This window comes from Ranitomeya variabilis, chromosome 3 (genome assembly GCF_051348905.1).
Source record: "Ranitomeya variabilis isolate aRanVar5 chromosome 3, aRanVar5.hap1, whole genome shotgun sequence".
In the NCBI taxonomy this organism is placed as follows: Eukaryota; Metazoa; Chordata; class Amphibia; order Anura; family Dendrobatidae; genus Ranitomeya; species Ranitomeya variabilis.
In genome coordinates, this window is record NC_135234.1 from 81,817,579 (window position 1) to 81,842,797 (window position 25,219).

Here is a 25,219-nt window from a genome sequence, read left to right on the forward strand (position 1 = left end):
AGGTGGAGACGCCTCAGGGACACTACCTTTTACGTAAATATACATCGAATGTCGTGAAGGGGTTTACAATGAAACAGCGCCCCATCGCTATTGATTTGTCTTCATTTAATTTTTGCTCCATTCTAAACATTTATTGTATACTATCTCTAAACGTCCATCATATACGGCCGGGGGATGGGAAAGGAAAAAGGGAAGGGACACATGCCCAACCACAATGCATGATCCATCCCGGTCCACAAGAGCTGATCTTCCCCTCCTGATCCCAATTGTCTATCAACTTGACCAAACATTTAAAAAAGACCTTTACACATTTACATAATTATTAGTTTTTGGGTTTTTTCTTTTTTTAAATTAATCATCCAAACCTTTTATGAGCTGTACTTTTCATTGTCCCCACAGTCCTGTAAGCTCTGCTAGTTAATACCCGCACCCCTGGGAATATCAGTCACACACTCTGCCTACTCACAGTTTTATCAATTTCTTTTGGCACATGAGCACTGTGTGTAACAAGGCAATGCCCTAGTTTCCTTTATACTTTGCACATTCCTGGATGACTGCCATAACTTGTGTATTGGAATGGTTGTTTTATTCTAGGACAGAGGGTTACTAAGGGGGAAAAGCTTTGTTTTCGTAGAAATACTGTAATACAGTTTTACAGTTACTCTGCTGTTATTGGGAATACTTTTGGTATACCGCGATTATTATTACTGTTAGTTCTTAGCCCCATACACACAAATAATAAAAATCCTGGATAACTCCTATAAAATTGGCATTGCTGATCAGCCCATATGCAATGTATCACAGCTGGTGGCGCTGCCGATGACATAGCAGACCCCAGATCCCCCTTATTGGAAAATGATTCTGGATTTTCTGTAGTCATCCATTTTTTATTGATTGCATTTCTACTAGCACCTGCAATTTTGGTAAAGTTCCGTGGACTTTGTGTCTGTGCCTTACATTTTCTGGGAAAACTGGCCCTTATATCAACACTAGAAATAGGCCCGATGCAATTGCATCGGGAGTGCGGTGAAATTAACATCTGTGTATGCTTAGTGGTGCTGACAAGAGCAGCGGACATGTCTCACACCGTTTGCGCTTTCCAACATATCTGTTCTATATCATCCCTCTGCATTTTTGTATTGTTTGTGTTGGGTCATTTGACTTCTTTCACCCCTTGTGCACTGTTTCTTCCTTGTACAAAATTGATACACAGTATGGGACTGTGGAGATGTTTGTGCTGCGTGATGTAATAAAAAATCGTAAGTAAGCATGCGCAGGTACACCGCGCAGTTATGGCTGTTACTGGGAATAGCGGTGACGTATATCTGTCACTTGCGCAGGTGCAGTTCGTGGCCGTAAGGCTGTTACTGCGGCTGCACAAGTAAAACATAGACATCACTGCTATTCCCCATGCAGGCGCAGTAACAGCCGCTTCGTTGCCGCACATGCGCGGGTAGAGCGCGCAGTTGTGGCTGTTACTGCGCATGCGCGGGAATAGCGGTGACATGAGCGTCTCGAGTATAAGCCGGGTATGCATTGGTCCCCCTCATCCCTGTCCTGAAATGCATGGCTCCCCCTGTCTTGGTATGTGGCTCCCCCGTATGGCTCGGCTCCCCGTCCCGCATGGCTCAGCTCCCCCGTGACATGGTTTGTATGCATGACTCACATTGCCCCCCTCCCTGTCATACTCACCCTCCTCGCACCTGCATCTCCTTTGTCCCGGCGGCTCTACTCTCCTCAACGGTCACGTGGTACCGCCCAGTAAGGTAATGAAATATGCGCTCCACGCCTATGGGAGTGGAGACACGTCCATATTCATTACCTTAATGAGTGGTACCACGTGACCGCTCAGCACAGGCGAGGAGAGGCGCGAGGATAACGGAGACGCAGCGACGGAGGGTCAGAATGATCTCTTCTGTTAGCCAGCAGCTGTCACTGTGCCGCGAGACATGTATGTCACTTGCGCAAGCGTAAATGACACTGCCGCGGTGCCTTATGGGATTCGGGGACAGCGACCGGAAGTCCCAGCTGGCGATTATATTTATATATATATATATATATATATATATATATATATATATATATATATAATATGTATGTATGTATATGTACACTGCTCAAAAAAATGAAGGGAACTCCAAGTAAATCAAACTTCTGTGAAATCTAACAGTCCACTTAGGAAGCAACACTGTTTGACAATCAATTTCACATACTGTTGTGCAAATGTAATAGACAACAGATGGAAATTATTGGCAATTATCAAGACACACTCAATAAAGGAGTGGTTCTGCAGGTGGGGACCACATACCACATTTCAGTACCAATGCTTTCTGGCTGATGTTTTGGTCACTTTTGAATGTTGGTAGTGCTTTCACACTCATGATAGCATGAGATGGACTCTACAACCTACACAAGTGGCTCAGGTAGTGCAGCTCATCCAGGATGGCACATCAATGCGAGCTGTGGCAAGGTTTGCTGTGTTAGTGTCTAGAGGCTGGAGACGCTACCAGGAGACAGGCCAGTACACCAGGAGATGTGGAGGGGGCCTTAGGAGGGCAACAACCCAGCAGCAGGACCGCTATCTCTGCCTTTGTGCAAGGAGGAACAAGAGGGGCACTGCCAGAGCCCTGCAAAATGACCTCCAGCAGGCCACAAATGTGCATGTGTCTGCACAATTGGTTAGAAACTGACTCCATGAGGATGGTCTTAGTGCCCGACGTCCACAGATGGGGGTTGTGCTCACAGCCCAACACCGTGCAGGATACTTGGCATTTGCCGCAGAATAACAGGATTGGCAAATTCGCCACCGGCGCCCTGTGCTCTTCACAGATGAAAGCAGGTTCACACCTGCATTTCTTTGGAGGGCCGCACAGCCCTCCATGTGCTCGCCATAGGTCGCCTGACTGCCATTAGGTACTGAGATGAGATCCTCAGACCCCTTGTGAGACCATATGCTGGTGCGGTTGGCCCTGGGTTCCTCCTAATGCAGGACAATGCCAGACCTCATGTGGCTGGAATGTGTCAGCAGTTCCTGCAAGATGAAGGCATTGAAACTATGGACTGGCCCGCCCGTTCCCCAGACCTGAATCTGATTGAACACATCTGGGACATCATGTCTTGCACCATCCACCAATGTCACGTTGCACCACAGACTGTCCAGGAGTTGGTGGATGCTTTAGTCCAGGTTTGGGAGGAGATCCCTCAGGAGACCATCCGCCGCCTCATCAGGAGCATTCCCAGGCATTGTAGGGAGGTCATACAGGCACGTGGAGGCAACACATGCTACTGAGCATCATTTCCTTGTCTTGAGGCATTTCCACTGAAGTTGGATCAGCCTGTAATTTTCCACTTTGATTTTGAATATCATTCCAACTCCAGACCTCCATGGGATATTAGTTGTGATTTACATTGATCATTGTTAGGTGTTATTGTTCTCAACACATTCCACTATGTAATGAATAAAGATTTGAAACTGAAATATTTCATTCAGTGATATCTAGGATGTGGGATTTTAGTGTTCTCTTTATTTTTTTGAGCAGTGTGTGTATGTACAGTGGGGCAAAAAAGTATTTAGTCAGTCAGCAATAGTGCAAGTTCCACCACTTAAAAAGATGAGAGGCGTCTGTAATTTACATCATAGGTAGACCTCAACTATGGGAGACAAACTGAGAAAAAAAAATCCAGAAAATCACATTGTCTGTTTTTTTTATCATTTTATTTGCATTTTATGGTGGAAAATAAGTATTTGGTCAGAAACAAAATTTCATCGCAATACTTTGTAATATAGCCTTTGTTGGCAATGACAGAGGTCAAACGTTTTCTGTAAGTCTTCACAAGGTTGCCACACACTGTTGTTGGTATGTTGGCCCATTCCTCCATGCAGATCTCCTCTAGAGCAGTGATGTTTTTGGCTTTTCGCTTGGCAACACGGACTTTCAACTCCCTCCAAAGGTTTTCTATAGGGTTGAGATCTGGAGACTGGCTAGGCCACTCCAGGACCTTGAAATGCTTCTTACGAAGCCACTCCTTCGTTGCCCTGGTGGTGTGCTTTGGATCATTGTCATGTTGAAAGACCCAGCCACGTTTCAACTTCAATGCCCTTGCTGATGGAAGGAGGTTTGCACTAAAATAATTTCACGATACATGGCCCCATTCATTCTTTCATGTACCCGGATCAGTCGTCCTGGCCCCTTTGCAGAGAAACAGCCCCAAAGTATGATGTTTCCACCACCATGCTTTACAGTAGGTATGGTGTTTGATGGATGCAACTCAGTATTCTTTTTCCTCCAAACACGACAAGTTGTGTTTCTACCAAACCGTTCCAGTTTGGTTTCATCAGACCATAGGACATTCTCCCAAAACTCCTCTGGATCATCCAAATGCTCTCTAGCAAACTTCAGACGGGCCCAGACATGTACTGGCTTAAGCAGTGGGACACGTCTGGCACTGCAGGATCTGAGTCCATGGTGGCGTAGTGTGTTACTTATGGTAGGCCTTGTTACATTGGTCCCAGCTCTCTGCAGTTCATTCACTAGGTCCCCCCGCGTGGTTCTGGGATTTTTGCTCACCGTTCTTGTGATCATTCTGACCCCACGGGGTGGTATTTTGCGTGGAGCCCCAGATCGAGGGAGATTATCAGTGGTCTTGAATGTCTTCCATTTTCTAATTATTGCTCCCACTGTTGATTTCTTCACTCCAAGCTGGTTGGCTATTGCAGATTCAGTCTTCCCAGCCTGGTGCAGGGCTACAATTTTGTTTCTGGTGTCCTTTGACAGCTCTTTTGTCTTCACCATAGCGGAGTTTAGAGTCAGACTGTTTGAGGGTGTGCACAGGTGTCTTTTTATACTGATAACAAGTTTAAACAGGTGCCATTACTACAGGTAATGAGTGGAGGAAAGAGGAGACTCTGAAAGAAGAAGTTACTGAGTGGAGGAAAGAGGAGACTCTTAAAGAAGAAGTTACAGGTCTGTGAGAGCCAGAAATCTTGATTGTTTGTTTCTGACCAAATACTTATTTTCCACCATAAAATGCAAATAAAATGATAAAAAAAACCAGACAATGTGATTTTCTGGATTTTTTTTTCTCCGTTTGTCTCCCATAGTTGAGGTCTACCTATGATGTAAATTACAGACGCCTCTCATCTTTTTAAGTGGTGGAACTTGCACTATTGCTGACTGACTAAATACTTTTTTGCCCCACTGTATATATATGTATATGTATATATATATATATATATTATGCCTAAGCAGTGGCACACATTGAAGTGTTGATTTGGGAAATTTTGTCTCGATATGCTGCAGGATGTGACCGGTAAAAGACCTAAGTGTGCACCCCAAAGCCGCCTTATCCATTCTCTGCCATCATTATTTTCCACACTAAAGTGAAGAACATCTTTCCTGGAGAGTTTTTTTTTTTTTTTTTTGAAGGACCTGTCGCACTATTTGCTCTGGTCTTATGAGACTCCTATGTGTAGTCCAGCTGTGTGTATGTAAGTGAACACTGATGACAGGACGGACACTATTCAATGTTTCATAAGGTGTGCTGTAACAGCTGAATGGAGGAGAAACAATGGCGCTCCACCACCTGCATTCTCAGAGACCTTCCCTATATTCATCCAGATCTGACAGCAGTGACTTGTTGGTGTTGAAGACGGATGTCTGTAGTGCTTTCCTTGACTTGTCAGACATGTGCTGTGCTTGGAGAGATGTGTGCAGTGGGTTTAGGCAGAAAATATGTCTTTGGCACAGACATCAGGAACTAGTTGTATGAGTTATATCCTTTAGCCATACTACACTACTACCGTACTTTTCAAAATAGAAGTTGCAACCCCAAGAAGGAAAAGTCATGGAATTGTGGAAATCACAGGATGGTTAAACATATTGAAATAGTGGAAATTTAACATTTTGAAACATCTCAAATTATTCACTAATGAGTATGAGTGTCACATGCAGAAATACCCACACCTGCACTCCTTGGCATGCTGTCAGTGAGGTTATTAATGGTTGTCTGAGGAATGCTCTGCATTGCAGAATGCACTTGGGCTTGCAAATAATCAAGATCCACTGCTGGCAGCTCCCTTTGTAATTATCACTCAAGATATGTCCCAGATCTGCTCAATGAGAAACCATCACAAAGACTCTGCAGACCATGGTAGCACTTTGGCTCACACAGACTGCGCACCAGCAACTTGTGGTCTAGCGTTGTTATTTTGAAAAAGCTGCTTCAGGGACACTATGTAAAAATGGCCTTACTACTGGTTCTACGACTAAATCCGTGTAGATCCGAGCTGTTATTGTACTTGGAATGAAGACTTGAGGGGCCTGACTGTCGTACATTATGCCACCCCATACCATAATCCTGGAAGTAGGACTGTTGTGACGTTCCCTCCAAATAACTCGTCATGGCTTTGCCAGTGGGGTCTTGTCAGATTTGAAGAATTTTACATATAAGTTAGTTAGACATTTCTATGCCGTACCTTGCACATTTCAGAATTTTTAGGCTGCGTGCCTACAATGACTTTTCGGTGAGTTTTTGATTCTGCATCTGTTTGTTGGGTCAAAAATGCAGTGTCTTAGGCCATGTGCGCACGTTGCGGTTTTTACTGCGGATCCGCAACGTTTTTGACGCTGCGTATCCGCAGCAGTTTTCCATGCGGTGTACAGTACCATGTTAACCTATGGAAAATAAAAACCGCTGTGCACATGCTGCGGAAAAAAAACTCACGGAAACGCTGCGGTTTATTTTCCGCAGCATGTCAATTCTTTGTGCGGAATCCGCAGCGGTTTGACACCTGCTCCATATTAAAAAAACGCAGGTGTAAAACCGCAGTAGAATCCGCAAAAAAACCGCGATAAATCCGCAGGAAAAACGCAGTGTTTTTGCCCTGTGGATTTATCAAAATCAGTGCGGAAAAATCCGCACACCAGTCCGCAGCGTGTGCACATAGCCTTACAGTTCCACCAGAGTATATGGGATTTATAGAAATCTCCTGCCCTCTGTTTACTGGCGAATACTGACCTGTGATGCGTGTTCCAAATCCGTAACAATTCAGTTTTTCTTGGATGTATACTGGGTTTTATGTGAAGATTTTCCCATACACTCTCATTAGAAGTGGAAAATTTACAGTTAAGAAAACCTACAAGTGTTTAGTGCCTTTCCTCAGTGGAAGCGCATCAAAAATGCATGTAATCTACCAATGAATGTTTCAATAAAGTTTTGTCAAAGCTAAACTCCAGGAAAAATAAAAAAACAAATTAGCCGTGTTTAAAACATGACATTTCAAAAAGAGACCAAATGCGCAGCGATAAAAATAATGTAAAAAAAATGCACACAATAATACAATGAAAAATGCAAGTAAGTCTAAGTTCACATTAGCGTGCGTCGCCGCATGCGTCATGCGCCCCTATATTTAACATGGGGGCGCATGGACATGCGTCGCACTTGCGTTGTGCGCCGCATGCGTCACTGCGGCGCACGCGTCCGGGCGCAGAGGACGCAGCAAGTTGCATTTTTGCTGCGTCCAAAATCAATGAAAAAAAGGACGCATGCGGCGCAAAACGCAGCGTTGTGCATGCGTTTGGCTGCGTTTTTGTTTGCGTTGTGCGTTGCGGCGCCGACGCTGCGGCGCACAATGCAAATGTGAATGTAGCCTAACCTACAGTGCCTTGCGAAAGTATTCGGCTCCCTGGAACTTTTCAACCTTTTCCCACATATCATGCTTCAAACATAAAGATACCAAATGTAAATTTTTGGGGAAGAATCAACAACAAGTGGAACACAAATGTGAAGTTGAACGAAATTTATTGGTTATTTTAAATTTTTGTGGAAATTCAAAAACTGAAAAGTGGGGCGTGCAATATTATTCTGCCCCTTTACTTTCAGTGCAGCAAACTCAGTCCAGAAGTTCATTGTGGATCTCTGAATGATCCAATGTTGTCCTAAATGCCTAATGATGATAAATATAATCCACCTGTGCGTAATCAAGTCTCCGTATAAATGCACCTGCTCTGTGATAGTCTCCGGGTTGGTTCTGTTTGAAGCACAGAGAGCATCATGAAGACCAAGGAACACAACAGGCAGGTCTGTGATACTGTTGTGGAGAAGTTCAAAGCCGGATTTGGATACAAAAGGATTTCCAAAACTTTAAACATCCCAAGGAGCACTGTGCAAGCGATCATATTGAAATGGAAGGAGTATCATACCACTGCAAATCTACCAAGACCCGGCCGTCCCTCTAAACTTTCATCTCAAACAATGAGAAGACTGATCAGAGATGCAGCCAAGAGGCCCATGCTCACTCTGGATGAGCTGCAGAGATCCACCCCCAAGGGTGGTTTGCACGATTTATGACCGGGCCAATTTTTACAATTCTGACCACTGTCCCTTTATGAGATTATAACTCTGGAACGCTTCAACGGATCCTGATGATTCTGACATTGTTTTCTCGTGACATATTGTACTTCATGATAGTGGTAAAATTTCTTTGATAAGACTTGAGTTTATTTGTGAAAAAAATGGAAATTTGGCGAAAACTTTGAAAATTTTACAATTTTCCAACTTTGAATTTTTATGCCGTTAAATCACAGAGATATGTCACACAAAATACTTAATAAGTAACATTTCCCACGTGTCTACTTTACATCAGCACAATTTTTGAACCAAAATTTTTTTTTGTTAGGGAGTTATAAGGGTTTAAAGTTGACCAGCGATTTCTCATTTTTACAACACCATTTTTTTTAGGGACCACATCTCATTTGAAGTCAGAGGGGTCTATATGATAGAAAATACCCAAGTGTGACACCATTCTAAAAACTGCACCCCTCAAGGTGCTCAACACCACATTCAAGAAGATTATTAACCCTTCAGGTGTTTCACAGGAATTTTTGGAATGTTAAAAAAAAAAATGAACATTTAATTTTTTTTCACAAAAAATTTACTTCAGCTCCAATTTGTTTTATTTTACCAAGGGTAACAGGAGAAATTGAACCCCAAAAGTTGTTGTGCAATTTGTCCTGAGTATGCTGATACCCCATATGTGGGGATAAACCATTGTTTGGGCGCATGACAGAGCTCAGAAGGGAAGGAGCGCCATTTGACTTTTCAATGCAAAATTGACTGGAATTGAGATGGGACGCCATGTCGCGTTTGGAGAGCCCTTGATGTGCCTAAACATTGAAACCCCCCACAAGTGACACCATTTTGGAAAGTAGACCCCCCTAAGGAACTTATCTAGATGTGTGGTGAGCACTTTGAACCACTAAGTGCTTCACACAAGTTTATAATGCAGAGCCGTAAAAATAAAAAATCATATTTTTTCACAAAAATGATTTTTTTTGCCCCCATTTTCTTTTTTTCCCAAGGGTAAGAGAAGAAATTGGACCCCAAAAGTTGTTGTCCAATGTGTCCTGAGTACGCTGATACCCTATATGTTGGGGTAAACCCCTGTTTGGGCGCACAGGAGAGCTCGGAAGAGAAGGAGCACTGTTTTACTTTTTCAACGCAGAATTGGCTGGAATTAAGATTGGACGCCATGTCGCGTTTGGAGAGCCCCTGATGTGGAAAACTGTTCCCTAAACAGTGGAAACCCCCCAATTCTAACTGAAACCCTAATCCAAACACACCCCTAACCCTATGGTAACCCTAACCCTGACACACCCCTAACCCTAATTCCAACCGTAAATATAATCCAAACCCTAGCTTTAGCCCCAACCCTAGTCCCAGCCCTAACCCTAGCCCCAACCCTAACTTTAGCCCCAACCCTAATCCTAGCCCTAATGGGAAAATGGAAATAAATAAATTTTTTACATTTTATTATTTTTCCCTAACTAAGGGGATGATGAAAGGGGGTTTGATTTACTTTTATAGCGGGTTTTTTAGCGGATTTTTATGATTGGCAGCTGTCACACACTAAAAGACGCTTTTATTGCTAAAAATAGTTTTTGTAGAGCTATAATTTTTCCATATTTTGGTCCACAGAGTCATGTGAGGTCTTGTTTTTTGCCGGACGAGTTGACGTTTTTATCGCTTTTTATTCCGATTTTTGTGAGGCAGAATGACCAAAAACCAGTTATTCATGAATTTCTTTTGGGGGAGGCGTTTATACCGTTCCGCGTTTGGTAAAATTGATAAAGCAGTTTTATTCTTCGGGTCAGTACGATTACAGCGATATCTCATTTATATCTTTTTTTATGTTTTGGCCCTTTTATACGATAAAAACTATTTTATAGAAAAAATAATTATTTTTGCATCGCTTTATTCTGAGGACTATAACTTTTTTGCTGATGACGCTGTATGGCGGCTCGTTTTTTGCTGGAGAAGATGATGTTTTCAGCGGTACCATGGGTATTTATATCCTTTTTTTATCGCGTGTTATTCCACTTTTTGTTTGGCGATATGATAATAAAGCGTTGTTTTTTGCCTCAGGTTTTTTTTTTTTGTGACGGTGTTCATTTTTTTTTTAACTTTTTTACATTGCCCCAGGGGGGACATCACACTATAGTGTCAGATCGCTGATCTGACACTGCACAGCACTGTGTCAGATCAGCGATCTGACAGGCAGTGCTCCTGGCTTACCAGCGCCTGCTCTGAGCAGGCGCTTGTAAGCCACCTCCCTGCAGGACCCGGAAGCAGCCCCGCGGCCATTTTGGATAAGGGGCCTGCAGGGAGAAGGAGGTAGGAGACCCTCAGAGCAACGCGATCACATCGTGTTGCTCCGAGGGTCTCAGGGAAGCGCGCAGGGAGACCCCTCCCGGCGCGATGCTTCCCTATACCGCCGGAACACTGCGATCATGTTTGATAGCAGTGTTCCGGGGGTTAATGTGCCAGGAGCGTTCCGTGACCGCTCCTGGCACATAGTGCTGGATGTCAGCTGTGATAGCTGACACCCGTCCGCGCTCCCCTCGTGAGCGCGGCCGATCGCATATGACTATCCCGTCGTTGGTAATACGGGCCCACCGCACCTCGACAGGATAGTATGTCTAATGTCAGAAAGGGTTAAAGTTTGCAACAAGCCACCTGGGAGAGACACAAAACATGTGGAAGAAGGTGCTCTGGTCAGATGAAACCAAAATCGAACTTTTTGGCAACAATGCCAATCGATATGTTTGGCGTAAAGGCAACACAGCTCATCACCCTGAACACACCATCCCCACTGTCAAACATGGTGGTGGAAGCATCATGGTTTGGGCCTGCTTTACTTCAATGGTTACAATTGATGGGAAGATGGATGGAGCCAAATACAGGACCATTCTTGAAGAAAACCTGTTGGAGTCTGCAAAAGACCTGAGACTGGGACAGAGATTTGTCTTCCAACAAGACAATGATCCCAAACATAAAGCAAAATCTACAATGGAACGGTTCACAAATAAACGTATCCAGGTGTTAGAATGGCCAAGTCAAAGTCCAGACCTCAATCCAATCGAGAATCTGTGGAAAGAGCTGAAAACTGCTGTTCACAAACGATCTCCATCAAACCTCACTGAGCTCGAGCTGTTTGCCAAGGAAGAATGAGCAAGAATTTCAGTCTCTCGATGTACAAAACTGATAGAGACATACCCCAAGCGACTTGCAGCTGTAATCGCAGCAAAAGGAGGGGCAAAAAAGTATTAAATTAAAGGGGCCGAATAATATTGCACGTCCCCACTTTCCAGTTTTTGAATTTCCACAAAAATTTAAAATAACCAATAAATTTCGTCCAACTTCACAATTGTGTTCCACTTGTTGTTGATTCTTCACCAAAAATTTACATTCGGCATCTTTATGTTTGAAGCATGATATGTGGGAAAAGGTTGAAAAGTTCCAGGGGGCTGAATACTTTTGCAAGGCACTGTAATTTACCTAATAAGTAAAGATAATCTGCAACATCAAAAACTCAACCAATCTTGTTGTGGGAACGTATCCTTAAAGGGGATCATTCACCAGATTTTACAATACAAACTTCATACATTAAATAGCTGTATTAGTCCTGGTTAGTATTTATTTTGAAATAGCTGTACAATATTTTCTGACAGTTTTTCTGTTTACAATTAATCTGCAATCTGCATTTTGAGTCCAGCTGGTTTGAGGTATAAGAGATACAGAAACGCTCATCACACTTACTGAAGATGATTACACAGCTCCTGCCCAACAGGAATAATGAAAATGAGGACTAGATTCTTATAATCTGTTAGTGGATATAGAGGGCTGGATCACCCGTTTTATAGCTGGGCTGTAGCATCTATAAACAAATCTTCACAGCTGCTCGAAAATGTGTTCTGTATTTTGTATAATGACTTTTTAAAAGGTTGTTCAGCTACTTTTATATAGATGACCTATCTTTGGGATCTATATCAGATCTTTGGGGGTCTTGCACCACAACCAATCAGCTGTTCTTCATGCTAGCGGTGCTGGATGTTAGAGTTGTGCTGTTCATCATTGCAACTGCTATTAACTGTGTAGCAGTCACTGCTTGATACTATAGCTGCGCATCTATTCAAATGAATAAGGGTGGATCTGCAGTACCGGGCAGTGGCCACTACACAGATGATGGAGCTGTGCTGTTCATCTTTGCAAGTGCTAACATCCAGCAGCCGCCAGCTTTGAGAACAGCTGATTGGAGGGAATGCCAGCTAACATCCAGCCACCGCTAGCACAGAGATCAACAGATCTTTTGGGATACTGGCTTTTGGATCCGCTCTGACTTGATATTGACGGCCTGGAAAGATAGGTCCTTAGATGCATTTGGAATATTTGGCCTTTTGGATGGCACCAAAGGCCACATCTTAAGCCCTTATAGAATGGTAAGTTAACCACCACTGGCATAGATAATATCACAAGAAACTATATGTAACTCTATCCCATACTTTACTTGATTCCCTATTTTTTTTAATTTGCTTTTCTACATAAATGCATTTTTATGTATTTCTAGATGTCGGTTGGCGAAACTCTGCAAAAAGAAGCCCTGAAGAAACGCGTGATGAAGCAGGTATTGTGTGTTCTGCATCTTTGGCCACATTTTAGATAGAGAAAAATAGAAATGGACACGTACACTGGCAAAATGTAAAGGCAATTGGCTATAATACGGGTAGGTTATGTGGGCCAATGTTTATAAAACTATACTTGTATTAGAAATCTTCGCTTTGTATACCATCTTGCAAAGTAAAAGAAGTGCATACTGTTACTGCAAAACCTTCAGCTTTTTGATCCAGGTTATATTAATTCTCTCTTAGGCGCAGCCCAAGGCGTCCTCTCAAATGCATTGCAATAGCAGAACTGACTTGTGGATACACTGTAGTATTCATGCCACTCATTCCAGATCAGAATGACATTGACAAGATGATGTTTGATGGGTTCGCACTGTGATTATTGACCGAAGATGCCCAGCCCACTCCAAAACCATCTATTTAATCACTTTTGCTAAGAATTCTTTGCCAAGTGAAACTCTAATGTACAACTCAAAATATCCTTTTAAAACAATACTACTCTTTTCCCTCTAATTCTACCCTTGAAGGATATGAACACATTTAAGAGGAGTTTTTGTCTAATTATCAGTTTTGAAAGTGCGTCTGTTGGGCTTCCGATCTTCTGCTCCATTTGTAAGTTTTCCCGTTCTGCCGATCAGACCATTTTGTCGATGTAACCGAGCAACCACTTTAATAAAAAGAAAATTCTTCCCTCCAATCTATTTTCTAATATTGCGCTGAAAAAAGAGAAATGTACATATCATTCTATATACGGTTCTATATACAGCTATTTCCCTCCTTCCTCCTCTCAAACCTATTTGTGGCTGCAAGTGAATGGACTGCAGAAGGAGCCTCCCGTACTGTCCTTTAACTCATCAAGGAGCCCCAAGGCAGCTGTAGCGTATAAAGAAAAAAGGTTCTTATAAGGAGCTTCCGTCAGTGGTCGCCTGGCAGCTCTAAAATGGCTATCATGAATAGGCTAAAGCCTAATAGAGCAAGCCACTCCATTTCCCAGAGCCCTGGGGTTGCCTAGGCCTTCATGCTTTAACTTTTACACAGTGATCTGGAGTTACACAAGGGACTCTGGGCAGGGGCCACAGAGATGGGTAGCCAGGTCCAAACCAAGAGGGCAGCAAAGGTGCAAAATCATCAATAAAACCGCTACGGTTAGAACAGGAAAACCATACTAAACTGAAGCAGTAATTACAGACCAAAACCAGGGAAGCACAAAGCTTTATCTGGCAGCTTCTAGCAGTAAACTGGCAGCTTCTAGCAGTAAGCTGGAAGCTTAAGTAGGGTGAGGTGCTTTCCAATTGGCTGAAGCAAGGACCTGTTAATTACAGCTGAACAGCCCCCACACCAATACTGTCAGACTGGACAGCGCTGCCGGTCCGAGCCACCCTAACCTTAACCCTAGTGGTTGGACAGAGCCTGCGTCGTCCAGAGCTTCTGGTTCCCACACCTCTTCTAACACCAGCGCAGCCCGCTGGGTGAACACGGTGGTGCCTGTTGACAGAAGCAGACGTCGAAGGAGCAGCCTTCGGTGGAGCTGTGACCGTTCTTTCACATTAAATCTTCTTTCTCTTTAACTCACTATAGATATAAGGCACAAAACAAAAGATGGCACTAGTGATGTATGTCATCTGTGTGTTGTCTGTGTGTTCTCGCTAACTGTCTTTCGAAGGGTATCGAACAGTGTAAGGAAAAATAATGAAAACCCATCTCACCTATTGGGCATTTGTTGTGGGGAAGCCCGGATACCGTGCAGTCATCACGTGAAACGATAAGGCAAATAGGAAAAACTAATCCAGCTTCCAAAAATATCAATTTATTGAGGATAAAATCCAAAGTCCAATGACATGGTTCACAGGAGAATGAGTAGCAGCAGGCAACGCGTATCGAACAATGAGTTCTTCTTTTTTTTTTTTTCTTTGAAAAAGAACTCATTGTTCGAAACGCGTAGCCTGCTGCTACTCATTCTCCTGTGAACCATGTCATTGGACTTTGGATTTTATCCTCAATAAATTTTGATATTTTTGGAAGCTGGATTAGTTTTTCCTATTTGCCTTATCGAACAGTGTGTATCACATGCTACATTGATGCATAACAAGATCCTGACGGCTGTCTGGTGGCCGCTTGTGTGTCAATACCTGACCCCCGCTACGTGGCTCTTCAGAAAGCCACCTTGTACACACAACCTTGCACGTTCTCGCATGTGACATGATAGGTGACGCCTTTCATCCCCGAGTCTGCTGAAATGAGATAAAGTAATAGGATGATTTCTGTAGACCGTACATATGCTGGAAGCTGGAAGTTTTTCCTTTACATGATTCCATGATGTATTGTTGCTACAGAAACACTAGTGTTGCAATCTTGCACCTTGTGTAAATTGAAGCTTTCCATACATTTTATGGAGAATTCTGCTTAATCTCACTATCATGTAGTAGCACACAGGTGGGTTGTTGAACTTGACCTTTCTGGTGAAGATCTAATGAGGTTTATCTGAATCATTCTGAGATCATTGTAATAAAATATGATGAATTGCAGAAATGTTCATGTTTATATCTCTCTTCCAAGACCAAGCTGGAAATGCAGAAAGCCCTGGAGGAGGATGCATCTGTGTATGAATATGACAGTGTGTATGATGACCTGCAGAAGAAGAAGGAGGATAATGCAGCTAAGATGCAATCAGGAAAGGATACGAAGGTATCTCTGTGCTAAATTCTTGAACTGAATGCTAAATGTGACATTTAATTTGTAATCATTTGTAGTTATTAATATTATAGATTAGATAAAGGTCAATACAACCTCGGGGTAAAAAAAGCAATGACAATAAAAATCTAAATTATTTCATGGGCACACAATGTTTGATGAATGGGCGAAAATTCAAAGATACTTATTCTTTTGGTATTTTTTGTTTTTTAACCGCCTTTAGATTAAAAAGTCGCACAATAGTTTTGATGAGACAATGTTGCATGTTAGTCTTCAGCTGAGCAAAAAAAAAAAAAAAAAGGTCAGATATATTTTGTACCCTACCGGTTACACAAACTTTTAGCAACATTTCAAGCGTGACAAATTATGAATTGGGCTGAAACATCTGGATAACAAAAACGGAAAACACCATGTTGTTATTTTTAAGAACGGTGCAAATTTAATAATGATTAAGGTACACATAAAAGAAAATCCGTATTTGAACTACTTTACTCCTGAAAAAAAAAGATGCAAAACCAATGATAATTTGGCCCCTTTGTTTTTTTCTTACATCTGCTGCACATGCAAGATAATCTCACGATTAATGATGAGCATATACTCGTTACTCGAGATTTCCCGAGCACGCTCGGGTGACCTCCGAGTATTTTTTAGTGCTCGGAGATTTAGTTTTCACTGCCGCAGCTGAATGATTTACATCTGCTAGCCAGCATAAGTACATGTGGGGATTCCCTAGCAACCGGGCAACCCCCACATGTACTTATGAATGCCAAGAGTGTGCAAAGCAGTCATCAAAGCAAAAGGTGGCTACTTGGAAGAACCTAGAATATAAGACATAATTTCAGTTGTTTCACACTTTTTTGTTAAGTATATAATTCCACATGTGTTAATTCATAGTTTTGATGCCTTCAGTGTGAATGTACAATTTCCATAGTCATGAAAATACAGAAAAATCTTTAAATGAGGAGGTGTGTCCAAACTTTTGGTCTGTACTGTGTGTGTGTGTGTATATATATATATATATATATATATATATATATATATATATATATATATATATATATATATATATATATATATATATATATAAAGCCATTCATCTAAATGACCACCACATAGTACTACAGCTGAATGTCCAGCTACATCTTCCCATCCAAGATCATCTGTTACCCTGGATTTAAGCTGATCACTGCAGTAAATCTCATATTAAAATGGAGTTCTTTGGCGAGGCCAATCCATTTAAATCCAAACAAGTATGTCTTAATATTGAAGGGTTGTTCCAAGGTTATCACTATCAGATCGGTGGAGGTCCCGCACCCATCAGCTGTTCTCAGTGCTGACGGCAATCCGTTGTTATTAGTTATATAGATCTATCAGCTGTGTAGTGGTCGCTGCCGGGTGCTGCAGATCTGATCCTGTTCATTCAAACAATGAGAACAGGTAGCAATGCTGGGCGTGTTGGACCCCTTTCAATTTTATATTGATGACCTATTCTTGAGGATAGGTCGGCAGTATGAAAGTAGTGGAACAACTCTTTAACTGCTTTGTGCAACAAAGAAAAATTACATGTTTCACTTATAGATGCCATGCTTATTTCACCGGTAGAGAATCTGCAGGGAAACTAAAGATTTTGACATTGTGAATGGATTACATACATTTTTACTTTACTCAGCCTAAGTATATGCAGAACATCCTGAAAGCAGTGGAGCACAAAAAGAAGGAACAGGAAAAAAGAATGGAGAAAAAGATCCAGAAGGAACGTGAAATGGAAGGGGAAGAATTTCAGGACAAGGAAGCTTTTGTCACAACCGCCTATAAGAAAAAGCTTCAGGAGAAAGCTGAAGAGGAAGAGCGGGAGAGGAGAGAAGCTGCGATAGAAGGTGACAATGTCATTTTGTTAAGACAGAATAGATGGTAGTCATGACCGTAGCCTATTATGTAGCAGGGATATAAACGATAGCTATCTATATCACTGGAGAGGTTGTCGGTAGGTTCAACCCTTCTAAGACATCTATATGGGCATGTAGGTAAAAGAAAATGTACTAAAATGACCCCTTGATGTCTTTGATCTGGAGTCTTATTCCAGAAAAATCCACTTTTTTCTTAATCCGTAAATCAGCTGCTAAGATCTATGTGCCGGACATAGATCTCCCTGAGAATCTGCCTTCAGACATTATTTTACATGTCAGGGGGAGTTACCAGTGTGAGACATGTAATGACTGACTGTCTGCTAACTCTACATTCCATTTACAATAATCTCTGGAGGCAGATTCTCAGGGAGATCTATGTCCAACCCATAGATCTTAACATATTCAAAAAATATATGGATTTCTCTGGGATAAGACGTCAGATCACAGATATCAAGGTATCATCTTTCTATAACCTGCATGTAGACAGATTCCCTCTAACAAACCAAACTTCATAGCACATGTCCACTTCAGGGAAGCCGATTGTAGAGTGGAAAGGATTATGTCCTGATTTGTGGTTTGTAGGGAGAGACCCTAAATGATTGCATTGGTTTTCCCAAAATTCCAGGAAAATAAAATATAAACATTTATCATCCTGCCATCCATTGTACCTATGGGCACTGTTACAATCCTAATATTATAGCCTGTGAGGTTTTACAGGTATTTTACTAAGGGGAACAATATGTACCCAATTGCAGATGCGGTACTGCTGTGATGTAGATACATTTCCAGCTTTAGGACATCTACAATTGCATCCAATAAAACGCACATTAAATACACTTTTAAACATCTCTAATTTTAGCATCTCTGGATGTAACTAAGCAGAAAGACTTGAGCGGCTTTTACCGACATCTGCTGAACCAGACTGTGGGCGAAGAGAAAGCTCCTGAATGCAGCTTGAGAAGTGCTGAGTAAGTAAAGTCTGTCACTGGCGACATTTATTTTTTAGCATTGCCTCCTTGTACAACAGAAAGTGCAGGTGCCTTCATTTAGATGTATTTCTGAAAACCTACATTGCTATTTAGAGTTCGGTTATTCATTGGAGAACTACAAGTGCACAATTTCTTTATTGGAGTTAACCATTCCTTTAGAGGGGTTGTTCAGGACCTAGATGTCAGATGAGTTCGGACACAATAAACAATTCTGGGAACGCATTGCTCTTTACGCTGTGTTAAATTCTAGGATACTGCAACTCGGCTCCCAATGAAGAATCTAAATCCCGGACAACCCCTTTAATTTAACTTGGCACAAGCCAAAGCAATCATAGCAATTGGCCAATAAAGTAAGAAGTTCACCAACAAATCCTATAACCTTTACCATTGATTTTTCTCTGATCATGTATCCAGAAAATTGCAGTTGGGATTTTCCTCCCTGCCAGCAAAGCAGATCATCAGTTTTTTGTAGATATCTGTTTTTCTATGGGTAAATTACTTGCGCATTTGACCAATTTATATAATCCTATAATTACCATCAAATCGTATATAATAAAGTACAAAAAATCCTTTTACAAATCACATAACCACTTTATTGATTAAGCAATTTTTAAACACGACTACAAGAGACAACAGATCAGTAAAAAAAAAAAAAACAACATAAAACCCAGGATTATAGTTCTCATAATTTACAGAAACATTAAATCTACATGGCAGCTATATTCAGTATTGGTATAACCAATCCCTGAGTATATACAACACCAACGCTACAAGTTAATAATCATGTCAGTGAGATATACACTGCTCCAAAAAATAAAGGGAACACTTAAACAGCACAATGTAATTCCAAGTCAGTCACACTTCTGTGAGGTCTACCTGTCCAGTTATGAAGCAACACAGATTGTGAATCACTTTCTCCTGCTGTTTTGCAAATGGAAGAGACAACAGGTAGAAATTATAGGCAATTAGCAGGACAACCCTATAAAGGAGTGGTTCTGCAGGGGGGTGACCACAGACCTTTTCTCTATTATCTTTGGCTGTTGTTTTGGTCACGTTTTCATCTTGTCATTGCTCTCATGCCTAGAGATACTGTACAGTAGCATGGGGCAGTGTCTGCAACCCGCACAAGTTGCTCAAGTAGTGCAGCTCATACAGGATGGGACATCAATGTGAGTTGTGGCAAAAAGGGTAGCTGTGTCTCTCAGCACAATGTTCAGAGCATGGAACAGATACCATGAGACATGGAGGGGGCCGTAGGAGGGCAACAACCCAGCAGCAGGACCACTGCCTCCTCCTTTGTGCAAGGAGAAACGGAAAGAGCAGTGCCAGAGCCCTGCAAAATGACCTCCAGCAGGCCATTAACATCCATGTGTCTGCTCAAACTGTCAGAAACCGACTCCATGAGGGTGTTATGAGGGCCGAACGTCCACAAGTAGGGGTGTGCTTACAGTCCAACACCGTGCAGGGCGATTGGCATTTGCCAGAGAACACTAAGATTGGCAGATTCGACATTGGCACCCTGTGCTCTTCACAGACGAGAGCAGGTTCACACTGAGCACTTGACAGATGTGACCGTCTGGAGACGCCGTGGAGATTGTTTTGCTGCCTGCAACATCCTTTAGCATGACTGGTTTGGCAGTGGGTCAGTAGTGGTGTGGGGAGGCTTGTTTTTTGGAGGGCTGCACAGCCCTCCATGTACTAGCAAGAGATACCTTAACTGCCATTAAGTACCGGTAAGAGATCCTCAGACCCATTGTGAGACCATATGCAGGTGCAGTGGGCCTTGGGTTCCTTCTGATTCATGACAGTGCTAGACTTCGTGACTGGAGTGTGTCAGCAGTTTATGCATGATGAAGGCGTTGATGCTATAGACTGGCCTGCCCGTTCTCCAGATCTAAATCCAATAGAGCACATCTGGGACATCATGTCTCGTTTAGTGATGAGCGAGTGTACTCGTTGCTCGGGTGATCTCCGAGTATTTATGACTGCTCGGAGATTTAGTTTTCCTTGCCGCAGCTGCATGATTTGCGGCTGCTAGACAGCTTGATTACATGTGGGGATTCCGTAGCAACCAGGCAACCCCCACATGTACTCAGGCTGCTGTCACACTAGCAGTATTTGGTCAGTATTTTACATCAGTATTTGCAAGCCAAAACCAGGAGTGGGTGATAAATGCAGAAGTGGTGCATATGTTTCTGTTATACTTTTCCTCTAGTTGTTCCACGCCTGGTTTTGGCTTACAAATACTGATGTAAACTACTGACCAAATACTGCTAGTGTGACGGCAGCGTCAGGCTGGCTAGCAGCTGTAAATCATGCAGCTGTGTCAACAAGAACCTAATCTCCAAGCAGTCACAAATACTCGGAGACCACCCGAGCGTGCTCTGGAAAACCCGAGCAGCGAGTACACTCGCTCATCACTAGTCTCGTTCCATCCACCGACACCAAGTTGCACCACAGACTGTCCAGGAGTTGACTGATGCTTTATTCCAGGTCTGGGATGAGATCACTTATGAAAACATCCGCCGCCTCATCAGGAACATTACCAACATTTGGGAGGCCATAGAGGCAAGTGGAGGTCACACACAAAACTGAGCATCATTTCCTTGTCTTGAGGCATTTCCACTGAAGTTGGATCAGCCTGTAATTTGATTCTCCACTTTTGATTTTGAGTGTCATTCCAAATTCAGACCTCCATGGGATATTAATTTTGATTTACATTAATCATTTTTATGTTTTATTGTTCTCAGCGCATTCCACTATGTAATGAATAAAGATTTGCAATGGGAATATTTCATTCAGTGATATCTAGGATGTGGTGTCTTAGTGTTCCCTTTATTTTTTTTGAACAGTGTATTAACTGAAATAGTCAAAAGACCCCCTGCATTGGTGCCTATATAGGTAAATTATCACATGAACTAGCAGCTACACCCACCATGTGCCATCATGCATAAAGGACCACATTGCCCAGTACCCCGACGCGCGTTTCATATGCAGCTTTGTCAGGGTTTTTTATTTAATGATCTGTTGTCTTTTGTAGTTGTGTTCTTAAAGAATGTTGATCAATAAAGTTATTATTCGTAAAATTGGTTGTAATTATACATCTATGTACTATTTGTTGGTGCCCCCAAAGTATAATTGAATTTTGTTATTGTGAAAGCTGTTCTAAACGTCCAGTATTTGGTAACATTTGACTGCAAACGTATCCAATATGATACTGGCTAAGTTAATCTTAATCAAGTTGGGTTCACACAAATGACTGTATAGCAAACTGGGATTGATCTGTCTGTATACACTTCAAGAAATACTAGAAATATCTGTGTAAACGTTATGTTTGTTTCTCAATATAGGGTTAAACAGGAGAAGCCGAAAGGATATTCTGATGAACCTAACAATGGGAACCAATTGGAAAACATCGATGCAGATAGTGATTTGGAAACTGAGTCCAGTGAGAATGAAAAAGAGACTACAAACAAACCATTTAAAAGAGAAAGAAAAACCCATTATAGACGTAGGCACACAAGCTCATCAAGTGAGGAAGATGATTGCCAGAGGTACAAGGAAAAAAGTACAAAAATGAGTGACAAAAACAGAATGGAGAGTGGCAAATCTCAGCGCCGTGAATATGAAAGCGAAAGTATTCTAGATTTCGAGGAAAGAACAAGGCACAAGGAGCACAACAGTAAAGACTGGGAGAGGAGGAGAGGAGAGCAAGATTACGAAGAGCGAGAACATGGCCGCAGGGATGGAAAAAGAGAAAAGGAACATGTCAGGAGGGAGGATGATGAATATTATATTGAAAAAGATAGCAAGAAACACCAAGAAAGAATAGATGAGGGAAAGCGAAGAGACAGGGTTGATAAAGATCGGGATCTCACTGACAGAGAGCATCGCAAAAAGGACAGGCACAAGTCAGACCGAGATCACTCGTACAGGTCAGACCGAAATCGCGCAGACGGGGAGAATACAGACAACAAAGAGCAAGCAGATAGAGATAAACCAGACAGAGAAAATAGAGGTAGAGCTGGGCGAGAAAGAGCAGATCAAGGAAAAACAGAAAGAGAGCTGGAGGAGAGTTTAGATAAAGCCAAGATCCATAAGAGCGTGGAGAGGAAAGGGCAGATAGTGTCATCGTGTGACGTGAATCAACATGATGAACAGGAAAAAGATCCTGACTCAAAGCGCAAGGTAGAGGAAACCTCAAAAGATGGGAACTCCTCAACAAGCAAATTTGTAAAACGAAGTAATGAAGAAACCGTTATTTCAGCCAGAGACCGATATCTTGCCAGACAAATTGCTCGTTCTGCGGGAAAAACATATGTAGAAAAAGAGGAGGACTAAGACATTGTCACTTTGACTCTGCAGATACCATGGCAATATAGGTTTACTTTTTTGTTATTTTGTCATTGTGATATTCCTTTGAGAAGAAATTTTGAAGTTTATATTCATGATTTATTTATCTTTTTTTGGGTGGGGGTGAGACTTGTGTGTTGCTTAGAACAAATATTAAATCAATTTTTCAAATAAACATTTCTTTTAACCCCTTAGTGACAGAGCCAATTTGGTATTTAATGACCGGGCCAATTATTACAATTCTGACCACTGTCACTTTATGAGGTTTAGCTCTGGAACTCTTCAATGTATAACACTGATTCTGTATTTTCAAACTTTTAATCTTTGTACCCTGAAATCAGAGAGTGGTGTCACACAAAATGGTTAATAAATAACATTTCCCACATGTCAACTTTACATCAGCACAATTTTGGAAACATAATTATTTTTTTTTTGTTAGGACGTTATAAGGGTTAAAAGTTGACCAGCGATTTCTCTTTTTTCCAACAAAATGTACAAAACAATTTTTTTATGGACCACATCACATTTGAAGTGAGTTTGGGGAGTCAATCTAACAGAAAATACCCAAAAATGACACCATTCTAAAAACCGCGCCCCTCAAGGTGCGCAAAACCACATTCCGAGGACTTTGCCACCTACTTCAAAAACAAGATCGACCAAACAAGGCAAACCTTTACTTGTCCACCACCCCAACCACTCCATACACCAGACCTCTGCCCTTCCCTAATAACCTCCCTCTCCAACATCACTGAAGGAGAGCTTACTCGCCTCTTTTCCAAATCACACCTCACCACCTGTGCACTTGACCCCATGCCTTCCCACCTGCTCCCCAACCTCACTAACACGCTTATTCCAGCCCTAACCCATCTCTTCAACCTATCGCTCTCCTCTGGTACCTTCCCCTCTGCCTTCAAACATGCCACCATCACACCTATCCTCAAAAAAACTAACCTTGACCCAACTGCTATGCCCAGCTATCGCCCAATATCGCTGCTCCCGTTTGCTTCAAAACTCCTTGAGCAGCATGTCCATGGTCAACTTTCCTCCCACCTCTCATCTAACTCTCTCCTTGACAACCTCCAATCTGGCTTCTGCCCCCACCACTCCACCGAAACTGCCCTGACAAAAATTACTAATGACCTAGTCACAGCCAAAGCTAACAGACAGTTCTCCATCCTCCTCCTTCTTGACCTGTCCTCTGCTTTCGACACAGTCGATCACTGCCTACTGCTACAGATTCTTTCTTCCCTTGGCATCAAAGACCTCGCCCTGTCCTGGATTGCCTCATACCTATCCAACCGCACATTTAGCGTTTCCCACTCCCACACTACCTCCTCATCCCGCCCTCTCTCTGTTGGAGTCCCTCAAGGCTCTGTCCTAGGACCCTACTTTTTTCCATCTATACCCTTGGCCTAGGACAACTCATAAAGTCCCATGGCTTCCAGTACCACCTGTATGCGGACGACACTCAGATCTATCTCTCTGGCCCAGATGTCACCTCCCTGCTGTCCAGAATCCCGAAGTGTCTGTCAGCCATATCCTCCTTCTTCACCTCTCGCTTTCTAAAACTCAATGTACAGAAAGCTGTGACCACCAATCAAATATAATGTGAAAAGCAGGGTGTGATTATTTAGTTAAAAATTAACTTTTAATAAACTCATTAAAATAGGATGCCAAAAAGTTTTTTTAGACAAACATACATATAGGACAAACAGTATATCACTTTTCAGGAAGAGAAAAGCCAAAATACAACAATACCAATAAGCCGAACTGCTACAGACCTCCCAATCATGAGATTCCTGTAAACGGACCTGCCGCAGGCCTCAAGATGTACAGTCCTAGACCTCTTAACAGTACGGGAAAAAATCAACTTTCACCTCAAAAGTCATTTAGCCAAATAGACAAATAGATTAAACCACATATGTCGTATAGGTAGACGAATATTGCTGGCTTAGATAAACTATGACCACTTGGATGCTGTGTGAAAGTAAAACAGAGAGCTGCACAAACTCACCCTATTGTCATAATGGGTAAGATAATAACCGTTTTTTTCATCTGGTGTTATAATTGGAGAGATGGCACATACCTGTCCATACTAATCCCCCATTGTTAAATATCACCAGTATCTATACTAGACCCCCAAAAAAGTAGATACGAAAAAGGTATACTTCCCTACGCGTTTCGTGTCCTTATACTCATCAGGGGAAGGTTCCTGTATCCCTCCATCTGAGTGGGAGGTTCGTCTGACAAGACGGGGTGCTGTGACGGTGATATTTAACAATGGGGGATTAGTATGGACAGGTATGTGCCATCTCTCCAA

At 42.2% G+C, this 25,219-nt stretch overlaps 1 protein-coding gene across 3 annotated transcripts in view; it reads left to right on the top strand.

Annotated features, from left to right (window-relative positions):
- Positions 1-23,093, top strand: part of NSRP1 (nuclear speckle splicing regulatory protein 1) — an 86,971-nt gene extending 63,878 nt beyond the window's left edge. For 2 of the 3 annotated variants that reach the window (XM_077294285.1, XM_077294284.1), the window contains exons 3-7: positions 12,905-12,961; positions 15,516-15,644; positions 17,320-17,527; positions 18,417-18,525; positions 21,897-23,093. In XM_077294285.1, coding sequence (XP_077150400.1) covers positions 12,905-12,961; positions 15,516-15,644; positions 17,320-17,527; positions 18,417-18,525; positions 21,897-22,887 — 1,494 coding nt within the window. In that variant the 3' untranslated portion in view covers positions 22,888-23,093. Of the gene's footprint in view, positions 1-12,904; positions 14,636-15,016; positions 15,645-17,319; positions 17,528-18,416; positions 18,526-21,896 lie in introns of all 3 variants that reach the window. The other variant, XM_077294286.1, reaches the window with a different exon arrangement.
- Positions 23,094-25,219: the final 2,126 nt, after the last annotated feature.